The sequence below is a fragment of the Amblyomma americanum genome, chromosome 5 (assembly GCF_052857255.1).
Source record: "Amblyomma americanum isolate KBUSLIRL-KWMA chromosome 5, ASM5285725v1, whole genome shotgun sequence".
Lineage (NCBI taxonomy): Eukaryota > Metazoa > Arthropoda > Arachnida > Ixodida > Ixodidae > Amblyomma > Amblyomma americanum.
This window is the reverse complement of record NC_135501.1, coordinates 187115316-187135705: the sequence shown is the minus strand read 5'-3', so window position 1 is coordinate 187135705 and position 20390 is coordinate 187115316. Positions and strand designations below refer to the sequence as shown.

Genomic DNA, 20390 nt, shown 5'->3' with positions numbered 1-20390 from the left:
TCTGTATAGCTGCATGATTCGCGGCAAAGGCGCGTTGAACTGCGCACATCCGCTCGGCGTGCGCGAGCTCATGCGGCGCGTTTACACGGGCGTGTAATTTGAAGTGGACGGCGGGGGCTGAGTTAGCGGTACTGTATAGGGGAAATCAAGGAGAAGAAAAATGGTAGGGTTTTAACGTAGACAAACCGAGCAGCTACGTGCGGAAGCATGTGTTTAGCCTGGTTGGCTCAATGTTTTTGCCTTGCTGGGTCGTCGGCACGTCTGGCGACGGTATTAGACTCAGGCTAAGCTCTGATCGAGGTTAAGCGTCACCTGATCTGTTTGCCCCGCAGATGGAAGTTGATGAAGACGACGACGTGCAATGCACAACGCGAGACTGCGTTGCAGTTTAACACGGGGCGCGATTGGCTCCGGCAATAGCATAGTGCTTTTGTGTAGTGGCCAGCGAAGCTGATCTGTTCGCGCCGCCGCGGGTTCGAATCCCAGTCGCGACAATATCGATTTTATTTAGTCATTCAAGGTCAAGGCTTCGGCGATGAATCGGCCTTTGCAGCTTTGGCCGCGATGTAGAGCTTTCGCTCCAAAACGGACTTTGTCAGGCCTGTAATGCAGAAGAGAGATAACGGGTGATTTGTCCGTTAGTTGGTTACAGAGTGGGCTCCAAGGTATGGCAGACGCAGCAGCGGTCGCCAATAGACGCCTTTAGCATATGCGGATTGCCGGGAGCCAGGCCACCGCCAGTGCGCACGCGCAGCTGCCGGGTAGCTGGCGCCATCTGGCGCCCACAGTGCAATCTGCGCATGCGCACTACGGCGCGCCGGCTCCCGGTACTCCAGTAACATTAACACAGTGCACGGTATGCTAAAGGTTTCTAACGAGTCGAGTGTATAAATGCAGCTGTACTCGCTGTCATCTTCCTGTGGCACTGCGGCAGAGGCTAGGCAGGAAAGGAAGGGAGACGGGCCTTTGTCCCCTTGCCGTGGGGAGTGGGGTATACCTTAGCCCTAACAGCCCCGCACCGTCTCTCCAAATTTCCCCCTTCACCCAGTGCACCCCTAGCCTGAACAACAACCCACTCCCCAAAGCAAGGGGACAATGACCCGCTTCCAGCCTGGCATCTGCTGCAGTGCCACAGAAAGTTGAACGCGAGGATGGCCGCGGCTCGAGCAGGGATATGGCTCATTGAAGATCAGCGTGGGAGAGTTGGCGATGTGGGCGCAATTTGGCTAAATAAATTTGGCTGGTCGTAGTGGTGGTAGCGGTATAGTGATGGTGTTGATGATGATGCTGAACGGAGAAGTTACAAGCTGGGAAAAGAAAAACTACCAGACTTTTTGCCGCCCGCTGAAGTATACCACGCACAATGGCATGCTTACGCTCACGGAAAGCCTGGCTAGCTAGAAACGCGCATACATATTGTCACTTTCTATTCATGCACATGTTGGAAGCGAACAGTCACCGAAAGCAAGGAACGTAGTTGATGTTTTTGTTATTGTTTGTGGCGTTCATCAATGGGAGTTAAAAAGGGTAATTACTCTTAAAGAAGATTGATTAGAAAGCAGAGGAAAAAAAAACAACCGCATGCAGCCCGTGGGACCCCAACCCACGACCTCCGAATGTGCGGAAAACCAGCCGCCAGTAGTGCTTTCTTTCGCGTTGCTGCCTTCAGAGCTGCTTAATTGTCTTTAGGCTGGTTCACATGCAAGCGACTGAGCGATTGAGCGGCGCGTCGGAGCGAAAATTTCCAACTTGTTGCAACCTCGCCGCTCATCGCAGCGACGACTCGAAACAGGCGTTTTCCGCCGCGGCGGCAGGATTCGGTATAATTTTCGCTTGCATGTGAAACAGGCTTCAGCCGTGTCTGGAGCGGACTTCTTTTTGACTCACGCGGGTGTGAAAAAGCGGCGCAGCCTTTCTCCACCGTTCATGTATATCTCCGTCTGTATACTCACCACGCCACGCTATAAGTAGCACTTGGCGTTCGAGTCCAACGACACCGTCTCACGCCGCAGACGAGCTGCAGCGCGAGCTGACGTATGTGTAGTCTGTCTGGACAGGACGTGCGTTGCGAAAGCTGCAGCTGAGCCTCCTAAACCGCAGTCGTTTCGGGCAAGTCCTGACTCTGTGCTTGGGACAGGAGGACTATTCCACGCCGCAATTTTTTTTTTTTCCTCGGCCGCTCCTTCGCATGAGCTGAAGAGTCTGCACGTGCCACGTGTGCGTTTTCTCGGTCTTTAGTTAAAGGCGGCACGCCCGCTGGCCACAGCTTGAAAGCACCATGCCTTCTTGCTTTCACATTTTTTTGCTATTTTTTTTATTTTTGGTATCCGCTCTGACAGCCGGCCACTGCGGTTCGGTAGAGAGCGACAGGACAGTTTTCGCAGGCGAGTATGCCCTTGCGAAAATGGTCTAGACACAGTCTGTAGACTTCTTATAGACTCTATTGCCTTCCTTTAGATATTTCTTTTTGTTTATTCATAGTCTATATAGACAGTCCGTAGACAAAATTCTACTAAAAGTGTATGACCATAAATCTATAGATTGTCTATAGACTATCTATAAGATTTGCGTTGCCTATAGACTGCTGAGTTGAGTCAACTCAACTTATAGACTGTTCTCCAGGGTTTGTCTATAGAGAGTCTATAGACTTTATAGACAAATCTATGGACAGTCTATAGACCGTCCAACGAAATTTTTTTAAGGCTAGGACATTTTTAGACGTCCAGTGAAAGTCCATAGTGTATAGTAGATGTTACAGCGTCCAGAAGTGGCTGTTTCCTCTGACGAAAGCGTCTGATGAAATCGTTAACGCGGCCCATCCCTCGCTTCTCTTGTTTTTTTTTCTCCCTCGCCCTGGGGTGAGCTAACCGCATGTGTAGTAAAAATAAGTGCAGTGTATATAACGCGTTTTACAGCGTCAGCCGTCAAAGGCTTGTTTTGCGGAGATCGCGTCTCTCGCGCGGGCCGGGTTACGTGGCGTTGTTTGCGCATTCAAGCGGGTAATGTGACTCACGCCCCCTTCTGTTCTTTCTTTATTTCTGTCATTACGTCAGCAGGTGGCGCAGATTAGGAGCAAAATTTCGGTAAAGCCGCAGGAAAATATAAACCATGCGGCAGCTTTACTGAGCCGTAAGCGGAATTGATTTCGAGGGCGCTGTGGTGCTGTACGTCTTAATTGCCTCGAGGCATTAAAGGTTCCGGGAGGTTAAGTGTATACGTGAATCCTTATCACCTTAATGGGGGTCGGGATCTGCAAGCGCGTTTAAACGATGTGCAAGGTTGTTGTTTCCAGGAAGAAAGAAAAGGAAAGTGCACAGGCCTGCCCACTGGCTCAAGACGAGCCACTATCGCTACCACGTGCAGGTAGTATAGGAGAGTCCAAAGATTGGATAGGAAGACAGGATAGTAAAGACGCGCGGTGTAATGACCCAGGCCGATCCCGGAGGCAGTGCAATACCGGGCCAACCGGTGGGGGAAGTGAAGCAACCTTCAAGCACTCCGCCACATTTCCAAAAATATGTTGGGTTCAAATGGGATCCGGATCAGATATTCTACGGGTCCCAACACAATGTCAGATATAAAAGGTGACGAGAGGCGCATATCGCGTTTTTGCATCCGGAGTTAACTGTTATTGGGTGTCGAACCTTCGACCTCTGGTCTCGGAGCGTAATGCCTGATGAGCATGCGTTAGGTACCCCTGCACGTCGACTCTATAGAAGCGTACAGTTTCATTCAAAGGAAGGGGGACCAACCACTTTCCCGTCTCTCCCGAGCGATACTGTTTCTCAAGCCTTACACCCGCAGCGTCGTATAGTAATGGAATTGGGGCATTAAAGATAGTAAACAAATTGTTAGCCGAAGCCCCGGGAGGCACTTCGTACTCGCCAAACGCAGAAACCACTGATAAAACGGATCTTTTGCAGTCATTATTTTTAATTTATCGCGTCGTGCCGCACGTTGAAGGTTAGTGGTGCAGCTTACAGTATTGCTGTGTCTACCTTATAACGATGCATGTTTTATATCTGTTTTTTGTTTCAATCACGTATATGCTAGACGTTGTGCAGACTTAGCAGTCTATATACACCATGTCAGTGCGCAGCATCCTTGTTGCATTACCTTCGGGTAGATTGCGCGCATCAACCCGGTTAACCCTTGCAGTCTGATTTCGTCGGAGCACCTTGTTCGTCTCGTACGCGCCCTACGGTCCCCTTCAATCGGGCGGTCCCTATGCAGCAGCCGTGCATCAGAGAGCCCTGTATAAACACGTTCTCCCATCTCGAACGTTCCAGGTGCGCAGTAACGTGTGGCGGCTGCCTGTGCCGGCGGTAAAAATAAACCCCTCGTCAACCCTTCTAGTTCTTCCTTCCTGCCTGCCCCGACGCGTCTCCTGTGCCTGTTTTCTCACACGCCGCGGCGGGCCCCCACGTACAGTCAAAGTAGAACGAATCCCCGCGGCTATAGCTAGCTGTTTTCGAAGCCGGTGATTCACTGGCTGGGCCCGCGGTCGTTCCAGCCTCGGACCGCCGCGCAAGCCTAATTTCTCGCACTCAGCGCCTCGCCAGCTACTAAGCAGTAGCAGCCGCGTTTTTGCATCCCCCCCCCCCCCCCCTCCCTTTGTCGGCCGTAACGTGTTAGGGCCCGTTCGTTTGTGGCCGTCATGCAGGATGGGCGACGTCTGCCAAGACGAAAAAATGTCCCGAGTGGACGAGGACGGGATGAGGTTGGGAGGAGTAAGGATGGGGGAGGGAACGTGCAAGAGGTACAGTTGGCGAGCGTATAAGCACATCGCCCGCGTACGTCTTCCCACGTCCCGTGGACGTCGCTTCTTCTTCTGCTTATTAATTATTTTTTATCGCGGCCCAGCTGTCTAGCGGCTTTTGCTGTCAGCCTTGGCGAATTGCGCAACACTGCTGGCGCACCCCTCCTCTCCCAGTGGGCCACACGACCTTGGCACTCGGAATAGTAAACGAGGAGGGGGCGAGAGGAGGGCAGGAGAGGGCGAAAGAACCGCGAGCCCCTTTGGTAGTACGCCCACCCGCTTGCACCCCACGAGTTGCGCACACACCGCTAACGCCGCGCGCGATCGCGCTTCGAGATCTTTCTCCTTGGCAGCGGTCGCCGCGAAAAAAAACCCGGACGATGACTGCGCGCGAGTGCTGTAGAGGCCGTGGACTAGCGAGACGACGTGGATGGGTCCAGCGGGACCACGTGGCTAGTGCGGTGTTGGACGGTGATCACGTGATCGTATAGCCCCTGATCTGGTTGGTCCGTTGATGAGCTGTGCCAGCCGATCTGTCGCTCCTTGCAGGCCGACCGCAACAGAATGCATTAGTTAGTGCGATTAAGAGCTTTCAGGTTAACAGTCAAAGGTAGTAATCTTGGGCGCTGCAGAGTTCGCGCCCAATGAGAGATTTATTGTAGCCTTGAAATCCGGCACTGGTAAAATGTGCGCCAGTACCCGAATCAGTAACAGCGCATGCGCAGAGCAGCCTTCGGAATGTTGTACGCATGCGTGGTGGATTCGAGTCTGCAGCGTGGCATCGATCAGATCTGGAATGTCCTATAAAAGCGGTTGCAGGTACGAGGCGACTTGTCTTCTCGCTTTGAACTTCGCTTTCACGTGAAACTCTTGGAGTGTAACGATGTGACATTGACAATCGAAGAGTTTCTTCTTTGAATGGACGGACCCTCAGTATATTAGTGGTGCGGGCAATGTTTTCTCCTTTACCTCAACCTACTATCTGTGAATGGACGGAGGCAGAGCGTTGACACGTCCCAGTGATTTCAAATCTGCCGCTAGTTTTAAAATGCGAGCGGACACAGTAGAAGCACCATATTCGCAACAGAATGCGTGTTGGTAACGATGCGTAGCGCTCGCGTCGACAGCGCCCTACGAATACGTGTACTCTTTTTAGTCGAAGTTTTTACTAAACATTTGTTTTCGAACGGTTTAAGCGTGACACTTTTTTTTTGGCACACTTTGAGTCCATTTCCGCAGCTGTCGATTTGTTGAAAACGAACACGCTAGCTCAAAAAAAAAAATAAAGAAATCTTGCGTAACGCTTTGTACTGCAGCGCCACGTTCGACTGCGGCGGCTCGCTTTGGCGGTTTTCCAGGAAAATGTAGCCTCGTGCGGATACACTGACGTGGAAGCAGACCAACGAGAGGGGGAGAGAGAGGTGTGTTTGCGAGGAGGTAAACTGCGTTGAAAAATGCAGCGAATGGAGGTGAAGGAGAGAGAGAGCGCGCTCGTAGCTCAATGGCAAGGAGGAGGGTAACGTCGCGATCTTCAAAAATTGCGTTATGCCTCTCGCTCCCTTCGCGTTAACGTCAGCATCTCCCAGCCCTACTCTCGCTCATGCCTTCTCTCGCGCGCTCCCTGCTTCCATCGCCCTTTTCTCTTCCGTGTGGCCTTGGCACGGTGAGATTTCCGTCTGCGGCGATCGGCCAACCCTCAGCGGCGCTGTGCGCGCCGGGCCGACGAGCGAGACTCGCGACGTGAATCGCACACGTGCGTCGTATCCGTTCGGCTGCTGCTGCATTCAAGTGTCACGTCCTGCTGCGAGATCGCCCGGCGATTTTTTTTTCTTCGCACGCGACACACCCGAGCCAGGGGGAGGAGTCGCGCGTGCAGTGTTGTCATGCGTCGTCATCACCGCCCAAGTGATCGACAGCTGACGACTTTAGCCACGGTGAGCTCTCGGGGAGGTGTTGCGTTTCGCCGGCACACGGGCGTGGTCATCAGCGCGGAAAGCATTCGGCGCTGCTTTTGGTGCTTTCGCTCGTTCCTACATATTTGCTCGTAGGGCTGCACGCACGCTCGTCGATTTTTAACGCTCCGATCGAGTCGTGCGTTTTTTTTTTCTGCGGCCGGCTCTTCGAGCGCTACGGAGCGCCGGTTTCGGCTGCTCGCCGCCGCAAGGCGGCGAACGCGTGATTGAGTTTTGGTTACGGTTCTGGTTTGTGTGTGCTTGTGTGTGTGGTGCGGCGTGTGTCGTCTGCCGTTGCGTGCTCCACGCGTCTCGACTTTGTCAATTTATTAGTTCGTTTATTTGCGCTGGCTTCGCCCGGTGTGGCGCGAACCGTTCATATTCTGAAATGAAAATGAAAAAAAAAATGGTTTTCATTTGCGAATTTGTCCGCGTTCGCGAACAGTGATCGTGGCTCAATTGTCTGTTCTCTTTTTCTAATTTGCAATGTAAGCAATTGAAATTAAGCGAAGGCACATACAGACGATGGTCTGGCGTTATTATCGAGTCGCTGTGAGGCGCAGTGTATCAAGCTCCTTGAAACGATTATAGGAGTTTAGCTTGAGGGTCTGCCTCCCCTTTATCGGTTTTCTGTGTCGGGGTCGCTTGTCAAGTCGTACGTGACCTAAAACACGGGCGTTCGAGTCCGATCTTTAACTTAGTGGGTTATCAGCCGGTTCCACTCTTGCTACCAGTGATAACTAAGTCACCTGAAGCTAGTAATTTAAACCCTACCTTCTCGGAATCGGCTGATGATAAGTTGAAAGCAGTACACACGTACCTGGTGAGATAAAAGTTGGACTTGTGCGCCGTACCTTATTCTGCGCCACTGAAGCTGTGCTGCGTAGGTTGAGCTGGTTGTCAACTCTGCTTTTCTCGAGTAGGGTGCAAACACCCATTTCTGCTATCGAAGATAGTCAACTTATGTGTGCGACTCTGCCTAGGATAGGCGTTCCGCTGTTATCTGTCAAGGTTAGTATGTTGTGAAGGGAAGGAAGATTATACATTTATGCGCTTGAGCACTCCTTGCAAAGCTCGTATATTTGTTGTTCTGGCCTCGCGTGGGTTGCGTGCTGCATAGTTTTTCGTTATGCAAGTCATTCAGGTTGCGTCTTTGTAAATATGTGTACTGCTGGGATTTCATCTTGTAAACGTTATTTTACCTTTTATTTTGTTGCCTATTACTTGACTGTCAAGCTCAAGTTCTATTAACATCACTAAACGTCTTGAAAACTTGGCACGGCTCACAAAGCAATGAGAAGTGTGAGAGAAGAACTCTTTAGTCAGTATCAATACTTAAGTGTAAGCCTGTGGTAATGTCATTAGCAGCATCCAAAAGTGTATCGCACTGCCAGCTGTTAGTAAGTATCATTTCACATTGTCCAACAATGGTATCTCACCTCTTCACACTGGTGCACTTGACCGTGACATGCCCACATATACAATTCTTTGTGATACCATATTTCTGAAGGCCTTCTTGTTGGTGACAGCTACCATTGTGCGATAGCAGGTGCAATCTTAAGTGTGCCGGAATCTTAAGTGTACATTCTGTTCAAACCGGTGAGATACGTGCATCCCACCAGGTGCCTATTGCAACACCCCACAAACTGAATTATTAAAATAAAAATTGCGCGTTTGCTCAGCCGAGGATGAAAAGTATGTGTGCTGAATGCGTGTATCAATTATTTGGCAATTACTTCCTTCCGCACCTTTGGTAACTTTCAGTTTGTGTCGACGCTATGAATTCGTATTATATGAAAAGGGAACCTGTTAGCCTTGCATAATTATCCAAACAGCACTTGATGCAGGAAGCAGGTAATTTGCAAAGTACTTTGCACACTTGAGAATGTGAGGTAAGACAAGAATGTTGTGTTAAGAAAATAAGGGATTGCACTTTCTGTTATCAAATCCATTTTTTTCACACAAATAATAAAGAAGGTTAGATGGGAATCATCTGGGCCCATTCAGGAACTGGAAAGAGTTATAGCGAGACAACTCAGCATTATACATTAAAGTTGTCTACAACAAAGTTTTGCAGTAGTTATATACAAAGAACACTGAAATACACAAGAAGTTATACAATAGTTACGGAAATAAAAAGTGATATGCTAGTTAGAAAAGCACTGCTTTATAGTTGAGCTGAATCAAACCACAATGCTGTATTTCACCTTGTGTGCAATTTGCAGGTATATGAACCTGCTGTCAGTTCCTCAGAGCTATACTCCCTGCCACCATCAGAAGTGTGTGCTTGCTTTTTTGGTTTCTGGTAATGTAGCAGCTTGTGACAGCAGCATGGCCTTGACATTCATATCTGTGACAGCTGCAGCAGCACATTAGTTGCCTGCGTACGTCCAGGATGCTTGAAATACCAAGCTGGAATGATCACAAGCTTTTACTTAGTAAACATTTTAAGGCATTATATTTGGGGCCGTTCGTTTTCAGGCAAAACACGATTTTGCTCGCTTTCAACACCTCAAACATACTTTTTAAAAATCAGTTTGCATCTGATTTCTACCTAAAAGTGCACCTTCTCGGGGGGACTTACTTCTGAAGTGCGGAAAGCTGAAGACAGTGCACGAAAGTTAGTGCATATTTTGCGTTTATTCCAGAGGGTGTTCCAATTAAGTGATGATTTTAAATCTCTTTTAATGCTTGTTGATCATGGTGTGCCTTATGCTAAGGATAAGTTCTAAAAGAGAATTTAACAAGCCAAAGGACAAAATACGGATACTGGGCAGACATCTGATTGGCACCATTTTATGAAGCATTAACTGTTACCAACATTAACGACGTTTTGTTGGAGGACTCTAGTGTATTTAAAGTGGTCTCTGTAATGTCAAATGAATGTTTTCTCAGTGTAAAAAGGCAGGCAGGTCTTGCATGGAAGTGCTGAGGAGAGATAATGTGTACACAATGAAATAATTGCAATATGTGAGAGAAATAAAAACGGAAATATCTGATTTGGTAAGCTGTTTTTTTTTTAGTCAAAGCTGCGTTTTCTTTATTACTTATGAAATAACGAGCAAAAGAGAGACCATTTTTGTGCCCAACAAAAATGTGTGCATATAGAAAATAGTCTTTTGGTGCAAAATATTACCCCCCCCCCCCCCCCCCTCAACAAAAAAAATGGAGTGTGGAGTATTCTGCAGAATAACCAGGTGTATACCCGAATTGGAGCTCAAAAAATATCGCCCTATTATTACCCCCCAAATTCTGGAAAAAATTAAGGCCATAATTGTAGTTAAAAGAGTTTAAAACAACACTACACCACCAGTGTATAAGGCTACACCACCTTTGGATGGTACCTTGGTCTGGATGCATTCTTAGTTTTCATTTTAGCTGCTATGTTTTTTTCACTTGATTACGTAAGTTTTTCTTAGAAACACGTCTTTGACATGTAATTGACGATCATATTATAGCGTGCAAATGCAAACATGCAAGCAACCATCTTTCTACATACTTGCAGCTTCTGTTATGTGGAAATGATTACTGGAGCCCTAATACTAGTGATTCGAAATCACAGTGCTAGACATTTCTTATGAAATAGATGTAAGAGCATGAAATGAATGTCATTTTCGATAATGCAGTGCATCAGGGAATGCCGCTAGCCTCCATAGGCAGTGCTGTTAAAGAGTAGTACTAGGTTTATTTAGTGCAGCTTTTTGCTCTCCTGTACTTGTATACAATCTAGTGGTGCTAGTAATCTCCTCTTTTTAGTGTTACTAATGATGCAAGCAGTATACAGAAGAGATGCATCGTGCTCGCATATTTATTAAAACTATGCACAGCTGTTGTCTAACAAAATGAATTTCTAGCTCCTGTAGCTGCAGCATAGTATAACACAACTTTTTCTAGTGAAAATTTTTGGCAGTGATGAATGTTCTAGTGATGAAACTCATGCCAAAACATATGTGCACTGTTACAATTTTCCAGTGTAAAGAAAGCACGTGTAAAGCCTCCAAAGTTTTCAGCCTGTAGAGACGTATATAAATGTGTGCCATGAGAGATGCTGATCGTTCGGATGCAAATCTTAATTGCGGGAAGCTTGGCTGGAGAAGTCCATCGAAAATACCTAACCCTTGAGGACGCTGTGTACACAGTTGCCTACAAATAGAGCTTGCAGCTTTTTCTGAGAATATGCTGCGCCTAGCTGTGGTTTCTTTATTTCAGGCAAATTTTGCATTCTGCATGTCACAAATAAGGTGGTTTTTATGCCATATAGCTAAGGCAGTAAATAATATTTTGCAAAACATTGAGAGGAGTAGCATGCCTTCCACTGCATTTATGCAGACATATTTTGCCACGAGTAGTGACGTCAATTTTTTTTTTTTTTAATTTCAAGCATATTGTGCACCTTCGAAGTAGGCAAGGATTCCACGATCCTTCTGGAGTTTACTTGATAAGTCGTGGAATTTTTAGTGTTGTCGTTTTCACCCTTTATGACTCTCTACGAAATTTCTCACATCCCTGCAAAAAAATTAACCTCTGGTATTTTACGCAGGAAAACCTACAAATTGCCTTTCTTGAGTCCCGAATATACTATTTAGGTGAAAAAAATATTTGTCTTCTGTAGAAACAAAAAATAGCATCTTTGAAAGAAACACCGACCAAAGGTGGTTGTTAAAATGTTAGATGTTTCGGCTTCTGCATGGAAGCTTTGTTCAATAAGCAGAAAGCCTGAAGCGTTAGGCAATTGTCCCCGGCATCTTGCATACATAGACAGAATGTTTTTGTCTCGATTATCAGGGACTCCAGATATCTGCATGACAGCCAATTCTTCTCTTCTTTCTTAAAAGGTTTTTCGACCAAACTGGTGGTCCAAGACTCTTTTATCAAGCATTTCGCCCTAGAGCAGCCGCACACCAGGCGGGAGGAAGTCTTGTACCCACTAGAAAACTGATGGGTACCTGGCGACGCTGGGGATTGAGCCCAGCACGTCCCGAATGCGAGATTGTTTACCACAAGGCCATCGCTTATTTGCTTATTCGTTTCTTATTTGTGACGTCGTTCTCGTGATCCCTCAATTGTCTTTCGAAGTTCCCGCTCTCGCCCGAGTAACAATAGTTGCAGTCTGTACAGGGAATTTTATAGATGACGCCAGGAAACTTCTCTTTCTTCTGTCTATCCTTAGCGTCCACCAGTTCATGCTGCAGCTTGCATGCTGCAACGTGAGCGACATGCCAAAGACTCGCTCATGCCCATCACACAGGGCATGGTGTCTCAGGCCTGGCAAGGAGGACCAGCAGGTTCTGATGGGTGTGATATTGATGTAGAACAGAATCCATGAAGTGGTTGAGGTAGCTACACTCATTGAGATCTCGGTGCACTTGTTATAGGTCAGAAGCGCAATTTTCAGGTTTTGAGCAGATTTTTTCAGCATGTCTGACAAGGGAAGTAGTGACAGAATGCTTGCGGCATGCCGAACAGACAGAATTAAAATGAAGGTACTGGCCTGTGTTAGTGGTCTTTCTGAAGACTTGAACGAAAGGCGGTTGCCATGTCGCTCAACCAAGATGTCCAAAAAAAGGAAGACGCCCAGCAGCCTCCTCCTTGACAGTGAACTGAATCAATTTTTCTATGCTGTTCAAGTGGTCTGTGAAAGCAGCCAAGCGCACTTTTCTTGATTATGCAGAAGCAATTGTCGATGTATTCTAGATAGACCTTTGGGCACGGCTCGAACAAAGCCAATGCGCGATCTTCTGAAAGGTTTAAGTGAGAAGAGTAAATATTCACCATGTTGACAGCGTATCCAACTTAGCGATAAATTTTCTACATGTCCTTTCAATGCATCCAGGTAGTAGCGTCTTAAAATTTAGTGCGATGCCATTTGTGCCAGAAAAGAACTTTTTACTAAACTCACAGCAAAAACCATTGTAGCACTGTCTGCGAGCTTGCCATGTTTGCCACTTTTATGTTTTTATTTATACTGTTGTATATTAATAAACCGAAGGGAGCAAGCGTTTTGCTTTATACTTCTCAATAGTAAAATACACTGGAGCATCATGATCTGTGGACACACTGACCCTTGCGTGCCTGACACTTCAGCCTTGTCTGTTTAGGTGTTACTGAAGTGGTACGTGTTACATTTTAAGAAATTTGCAATGGGAACCCACGTAACGAGCTTGCACTGAATTTTGAGAGCATAGGGGGCCTTGTATTGAAGACCATGCAATGTTACCAGGACACAGAATAATAGCCTTATAGTTCAGTCTTTTTTTTATCAGTTTAATATTACGCTGCATGATTGTGTGGGTCAGCTAATTTTTGCAGGGTAACTCGTGGAACATGCTGGCAGTCAGCACTGGGAACAAAATAAGGACCATTCCATGAATGACATGAAATTTCACAAAAAAAAACTTGAGTCATAGTCCTGTTTCTTCCATTTTAGGGTTTAATATTATCAAAGTGGCTATTTCATATTGCTTTGTTTTGTCATTAATTAGAACTACAGCTTATTAGCTTTAAAACTGAAGCTTTATAAATATTTACATTGTCATACACACATCACCTTTGTACACATTAGTGACATTTTCGTGATGATTGACACAAAACTATAGCCAGCTCTGTATACAAGCTTTAAATGTTGTATTCTCTCGAGCATTGAGTTGAGCAGGTACTCCAGATGGTAGTTTGTGTTTCTCACCACCGTATGAAGTGAATCACGGTCTCTGACCAAGTCTGACGATGGATCGACATTTTGGAAACGCATACGGGTTCTTTTTAATTGAGTAGGACGAGACATTGTCGCCACTTACGTACGCAGCACCTGACAGACTGAAGACCTTGTGTTGAACATCTACATGTCATACACCTGTGTGTTGAACAAGTGACTGGTGAATGGCAGTCACATAGCAGCAGACATGAAGTACCATGTGTGTTACTGCATGCTCTCTTGCTGTTGTCACTTGTCTTTGCCATCACTCACATGTCATGCAAAGCCAGCTTGCCCATGTATGCATTTTGATGAAGTCGTGTGTGTGTTATGTTTTGCCTTTTGCAGGTTGCAAAAGTCTATTGAGCAGCACCTGCAGGGCGTTCGTGAAGAGAGGGCAGCGCAGGCTGCCTTTGAGGAGAAGGTTGCCTCTCTGCGGGAGAGCCTTCTCCAGATGGAGAGGGACATTGGCGCAGCCCCCACCTGTGGGGAGGATGAGGACCAGGTCCAGAAGAACCTCCAGGTACGCATGTCCCTATTGCACAGCGAACATTGTGGGGTGAAGTCATGCTTTTTACTGCTTGAGACGGTGGAACAAGTAATAGTTTTTTAGCCATAGTAGCTCCTGAAAGCATAATATACCTAGTTTTTGGCTTAGTATTTCAGTGGCTTGCATGGATGGAATGTTGCTAGAAAAAAAAAAATCTCATCCTTTCAACCCTGTTCAAGTCAAGGCTTGTTGAAGTATGCATGGGCACTTCTCAAAATTCTTGCCTTTGGTCTTGCCCCAGACTCCTTTCGTGACATGGTGATGAATTAGCTGAATGCCAGTGGGTCAGACTCGCACTGAAGGAAGTTTTATATTGAAAAGAAAAAGCCCAAATGTAAATGCTTTAGTTTGACTAGCTCCTCTGACAGAGTTATTAGTTCCTCCACCTTTGGGATCATTTAGAACCAGCAGAAACCGACTGCTACCACCTTGGAATGCAAAAATGAGCTAGCTAAAGTGGTCAGCTAGAATTTTTCACCTGGCAGGGCAAACCACCAGACAGAAATGACATTGCAGTGTGTCTAGTCTCGTGTTCACGGTGCTGCCACATTTCCCACCGGCCTGACCAATCGCTGTTGCATCAAACTGACAGATGCTGCGCGAGCGGCTCAGCTTCCTGGACCGAGAGGTGCGAGAGACATCTCGATCGGCCCATGAGCGCTACAGCGAGCGGCGGCAGGGTGTTCCAGAGGCCGTCGAGCAGGCCCTGGCCTCTGTGGAGCTGCTCTCTGAAAACGTCATGGCCGCTCTGGAAGGCAAGGAGCGTGAATTCAAGAAGGCGCGTACTGCGCGTGCCGACTACTGCGAAGGCTCCAAGGCCCTGGCTGCCTGGCTCCAGAAGGCTCAGAGCATCCTGCAGCGCAAGGGAGATTCTCCAGAGGTCACCAAGGAGAACCTGATGGTGAGCGCAGCACAGGATTCTTGAGAAGCCAATAAGGCTGGGGTGCTGCAGCTGCAAATTGGGTGCGGTTTCTGCATCGCTCCATTGCCCTGCATCAGCCTGCTGTTCAATCAGTTTGCATTTTTATTGTTTGAAAGAAGGCTGGGTGACACTGCTTTACTGTGCACGTCCGATGGCACACCTCTTTGCACACACGTTCGACTTCCTCACTGCAGCATTAAGTTGGTTAGTGTGCTCATCTTATGTTTGTCTTATTCAAGGCAAAGTATTCTCCATCAGCTGTGGGACTTGGTCTTAATTTGGCATATGGCTACATGCCAGAACTATGCATGGCTTCCATCCACACGCAGAAGATAGCCAGATCCAATTTTTTTTTTTTTTTGGAACCATCATAGCCCATTGTGATTTGCCTTTCTGATCGGCTGTTTAAACATAAGCATTTCTTTTTACATATGTTTCTTGATGAGATCCTGTTGTTCATGTTGTCTCATGGTAGAATAGAAAGCCTATGTGTGATGTAAAAATTTGACATTCCAGATGTACTGCTTTATTTTAATTTTTTGTCATTTCTGTGCTTGTATATTTATGCTACAAGTTAGCTTTCCTGCTTGATCTGACATGCCTTAGTTAACAAAAATTGTTTCGAAGCGATTATTCCGCTCTCGTTTCATGCACAGATGTGCTAAACTTTCATGCCTCGAATGAGGCTGCTGGTTTTGGAGGTTGGGAAAGCATGTGGGGAGCTCGTAATGCGAGTATCGGTCGTTCTTGGGGAGTTGTAGTGGAAGTCTGTTCTTCGTGGAGGTCAGACGGGAGAGGTGTGAAAAAAAATTAAATTTCGCTGAGCCAACTCATGCACCTAGAAACTGAAAGGTGCATATTGCATTTTAGTGTGTCTGACAACTTCAGTGCACATCTCAATTTCACACTACGCAGCTGGGCCACAAGGAAAGGTCTTTTTTTTTTTTTTACTACATTAGAAATATGACCCTCGTTTTCTCACAAATTTGTTGTGGGCACTGTGACCAGAGGCTTTTGTGGGCAGAGGGCAGAGCAAAGGAGCACATGAGGAGGCCGCCGTCGGAGCGAGCTCAAAGTGTAAAAGGGAAAGTGTGAGGACGAGGTGCGCAGCAGTAGCGCCCGTGGCGGTAGCGCGAAGTCTGAAAGACGCAGTTAAAACAAATATTAAAAGCGAGTTTTAAAAGATGAAAATTAAAATTGTACTGGTGAGGCAGAAGTGAAACGTCGCATTGGAGACCACCTGTCAATTTTTTTTTTTTTACAGCACCTATGCTTTGTAGACTGTTGCAGCCACATGAAACTGTTTGCCACAGGCTGGCCTGCTTCAGGTAGCTACAGAATGAGTCAGACATGAGAGAGTTGGAAGAGAAAAAAAATCGAGGCATACAAAATGTGTAGTGCACAGATCTGTTCAGAACTGATTTATTAGATGGTTAGAGTGGTTGCCAAAAGGAGGAAGATATAGTCAGGGGTGGCTGATAGTGTGATGACGTGACGAGATTAGGAATTTTGTTTGTGCAGCATGGGTCATCACAGCTGGCACAGGATAGGGCTAATTTGATGGATATGAGACAGGCCTCGGTCCAGTGGTGGACCCATCTTGGTTGACGATGACATTTATGATGATTATAATGATTAACTACCTGCATTTGCTTCTCCAGACCCTGTCTGCCGAGTTGCCCGGGGTGCGCCGGGACGCCGAGCGTCGTGTGGTGCAGAGTGGCAATCTCGTCGTTGAGTGCTTGGGTGACACGGAACAGGCGAAGTCTGTGCGTGCTACCATCACTTCTCTCACAGACCAGCTGACACAGGTGAGCTTTGATCGTTGCAAGCCCACTCTCCACTTCGTTTGCTTCACATGGGTTTAGGTTCTCTTGAACAATGCGTCGCGTTCAGTTTTGTGTGTACCTGCGCATTTCACTGCTTCACAAGGTACCCTTGCAACAGTTCTCAACAAGGCAGGTGTTTCTGTGATTCTGCTTTTTTGGTGCAACCACAGGGTGTAGCCTGTCGTGCTTCTACACTTGTTTCCTTCATTTAGTCAAAGCACTTAAGAAAGATTATGTCAAAACATCTCAGAACTTGAGAACGGTTTGCAGAGTTCATCAAGTTCATACATTTTTTTTATGCAGTGACTTTGCAGTGTTCAACATTATTTTGCTGGTTTTGTTCAGTAGTTTTAGTGCAGCATTTTAGTGCAAGTGGATTTGAAAACATTGAAACACTGTTTTCTTGTGCCACTGGAACCATGTTTCATGTTTTATTACTTGACAAGTATGGTCGTGGTTGCTTATCTTTGGCATGGCATCAACATGTCGACATAAATTATTACAAGGCCTTGCAGAAAACAGCAGAGCCATGCTACCTTGTGAGGACAGGCATGGCATGTGCAGTTAAAATGCATATGACAGTGTGATGCCAAGATCCAGCACATTACCTCATACCTAACCATGGCTTCTCATTTTGGTTGTTGTTTCCTGATTAAGTAGGTAGTATTACTCGTTTTTTATGGGAACTACTGAAGGTTTGTGAACAAACTGGTGACTCAATCTGTGACTGCCTGCTTCCCTAAAGGTGGAGTCATGGATCCGGGAGCGCCTTGGAGAGGTGGAAGATGCCCTGGAGGCCTGGTCCCGGTTCCTGGAGCTCCACGAAGCACACAAGACCTGGTTGGACATGAAGGAACTGGCAGTGGCCAAGCGGCAACCGCTCAACACCCTGGCTGTGGCCAGGCAGTGCCTGTCCCAATGCCAGGTGGGCAGAAGTGGCCTTGGCCTGATCAAGTGGAGAGGCAACTTGTAAAGGAGTGAACACTGTGCAGATGATTAGTTCACTGTGTCAGACCAGGGAGTTCTCAAACTGGGCTCTTTGGAGTGCCTTTTGGTTTCCCCAATTACCAAAATTCGTGCATGCCTCAGCCCACATCTTTTTCTTTTATTCATTATATAGTCAGGTGTTATTATTTGACCTTGGGCATTTTTTGAAGGTTCCTGAAGAAAGCAGGAGCAGATGGAGGCCGCAGTGAAAGTAAAAAAAAAAATAGGGAGGGGCAAACTTGGTGCATTCCCGCTGGGTGCTGTAATGCTAGCAGAAAGACTGGCTGAAAAGAAAAAAGAATTAGATAAAGGCATAACTTTTTCAATTTACTGCATCAGGTTAAGTAGCTCGTATGGTAAACTGTGCAGGCCATGAGCTTTCGTGGTTATAGCTTGTGTTTGAGTAGTTTCTCACTTCCCCAATATTGGCGCATCTAAGCAAGCCATGTTGAGCTGCTTCTAGCCCCCAAATTTTTTTTCAAATTGTGCATTTACTACAGTATTGTTACTTATTGTCACATTTGCAATAGTTTGCACATTCACTACTGCCTGGCAAGCTTTTATTCAACCGTGGTTTGAGACAGCTACATAACAGGAGTGCAGCATTTGTGCAGGTCTGCAATCATATCAATGTACTTTGGCAACTTGCTTGCAAAGCGGTGCTTGAAATTGTGCACGACTTTCGGTAAAGACTTTTGGACGGAGCATGTGAGCTGTTGTCCTCAGAGATTGTTACTTAACTGCATTCAGAAAAAGTCTTTGCAAAAGGAAATGACAGTCGTTAAGCGTCATTTGGGAGGGCCGTAAAGAGCTTCCCTGGTGCTGGACGCACGTGTTGTCCTTTGTCCAGGAGGTGAACCGGGACATGGTGAGCGGCCAGAGCCAGCTGGCGGAGATGAGCAGCCTGGTGCAGCGCATCGGCCGCTCGTGCCACGTGGGGCCACTGCTGGAGAAACTGGACGTGGCCGAGGAACGCCAGCGAAACCTCGAGGGTCGCCTTGTCCAGGAACTGGCCCTCCTCCAGGAGTTGGTCGAGGAATGGGAGCAGTGCGAACGCAAGGTAGGTGAACAGCTGAGCGCAAACTGTTGGGGGCATTTGCTGTTGTTTCTTCTCTCTGGAAAATCTCGCTAAATCAACACTTCACATCATACATCTTCTCTTTCCTAACACTATTGATGCAGTGTAGCCAACACGGAGGTGGAGAAACTCTTCACAAACATCACTCCTTCGAAAACATAATGTGAATAAACTTTCCCAAACCTTGCCTAACTGAGGCACGTTTTTTTTAATCAATTTATTTTGCCATAGGTTTTGCATTACAGAGTTTACAGAGAGCTACAGAGTTTGCGCCATTTGGCAAATTTATTATTTGGGATATTAGCCGTGTGTGTAATAATGTATTGATCTTTATATGTCTGAATGGATTTGTTACATGTATAGACTTTACTTTCATTTGATCAAGGTGAACCTCAGTGAGCATAAATGGGTGTAGGAATTGTTGCATTCATGGCCAAGTAACAACATTCAAGGCGGGCTTGCATCCTGCAATTGCATTTACACTTCCCACGAGGACAAAACATGAGGTGATTGGAAAATTAATGCACATTGCAGCCCACTTACATTGCCAGGGAAGTGTCTTGATGCCTCATCTTGGTCTTGCGGGGTTGCTTTCTGCGTGAAATCTTCAGTATTTCTTTTCCTTGTGCTCATTGCAATGCGTATTAAATTGTGAAAGCTTCGATGAGCAGTAGAATTTTAGTTGTGGTCACGCCTGTGTGCATTCTCTCCTTTCGCTTTGAAGGCTCGTGACTGCCAGGCATGGCTGGAACGAACTCGCTCTTCCCTCGAAGCACCTCAGCTTCGCCGCAAGAGCCTACGTGATCAGCTGGCCTTGCGTGAGGTAAGTGGAGATTCTGGACACTTCGCCACTGCACGGGACAAGTGTCACGCAAGCAGGAGCAAGCTTAGAGATTTTACACTTCTTTTAGTGGTGAAAGGTCTAGCGCGTCTTTCCTGTTATTTAAGTACCTGTTTGCAAACATTCCTGACGTTTTTATGTAGCTTTTATAATAAGTGGAAAAGTATTGCCATGTTTGCTATTTCAAATTTCTTTGCTAACAACAAGAACAAACATTGCCTTGCTTCCAATGAGCTGTGGTAACGTGTCAACTAACCAACTTTTCCAACTTGATGTATTTCCTGCGCAAGTGTTGACGAGTGGATGCCTCACTCAGGGCTCACACCGGCAAGGGCAGCTAGGCATGTAATCATTTCCCACAGACAACTATTTCTAATTAATGAAAGGCACGTGCCTCTTGCAGCAATTTGTTAAACTATATATATATGTATTTAAAGCGTTCTTAGTGAGCTGTCAAGAAAACACTTCACTGCACGCTCGCTGCGTGTGGTATACAGTAAAACATGGCTGATACGTTTAAAAAAATATATGAAAATGGGGGGGGGGGGGGGGGGGTATTATCTGGGAAAGTTTATTATCCAAACTGCCCCATTTTTTTTTAATAATGGAACTAATGAGTAAGGTACAAACAAAGGCATTTATTTCTTGGCACAAGGTCCGAACAGCTCCTTTCCTAGTTCTCGCAAAATTCAGTCCGCGGTTGCGTTGTCTTCAGCGCGGAAAACGCTTGGCAACACGTCCGGCCTGTTGACGACAACAATTTCAGCAGCCAAGATCTCGG

The 20390-nt window shown here is 46.6% G+C and overlaps 1 protein-coding gene and 1 long non-coding RNA gene across 2 annotated transcripts in view; one reads left to right on the top strand and one right to left on the bottom strand.

Moving 5' to 3' along the window:
• LOC144134475 (uncharacterized) overlaps positions 1–20390 on the top strand; it is a 377143-nt gene that overhangs the window by 241253 nt on the left and 115500 nt on the right. The window contains exons 114-119 of the mRNA XM_077667385.1: positions 13751–13925; positions 14545–14853; positions 16536–16685; positions 17449–17628; positions 18541–18750; positions 19493–19591. Coding sequence (XP_077523511.1) covers positions 13751–13925; positions 14545–14853; positions 16536–16685; positions 17449–17628; positions 18541–18750; positions 19493–19591 — 1123 coding nt within the window. The remainder of the gene's footprint in view (positions 1–13750; positions 13926–14544; positions 14854–16535; positions 16686–17448; positions 17629–18540; positions 18751–19492; positions 19592–20390) is intronic.
• Positions 510–7709, bottom strand: LOC144133222 (uncharacterized). Its single transcript, XR_013315009.1, has 2 exons — positions 7532–7709; positions 510–601 (listed from the first exon to the last, which is right to left on the bottom strand). It is a non-coding gene; the product is annotated as an uncharacterized LOC144133222 (long non-coding RNA).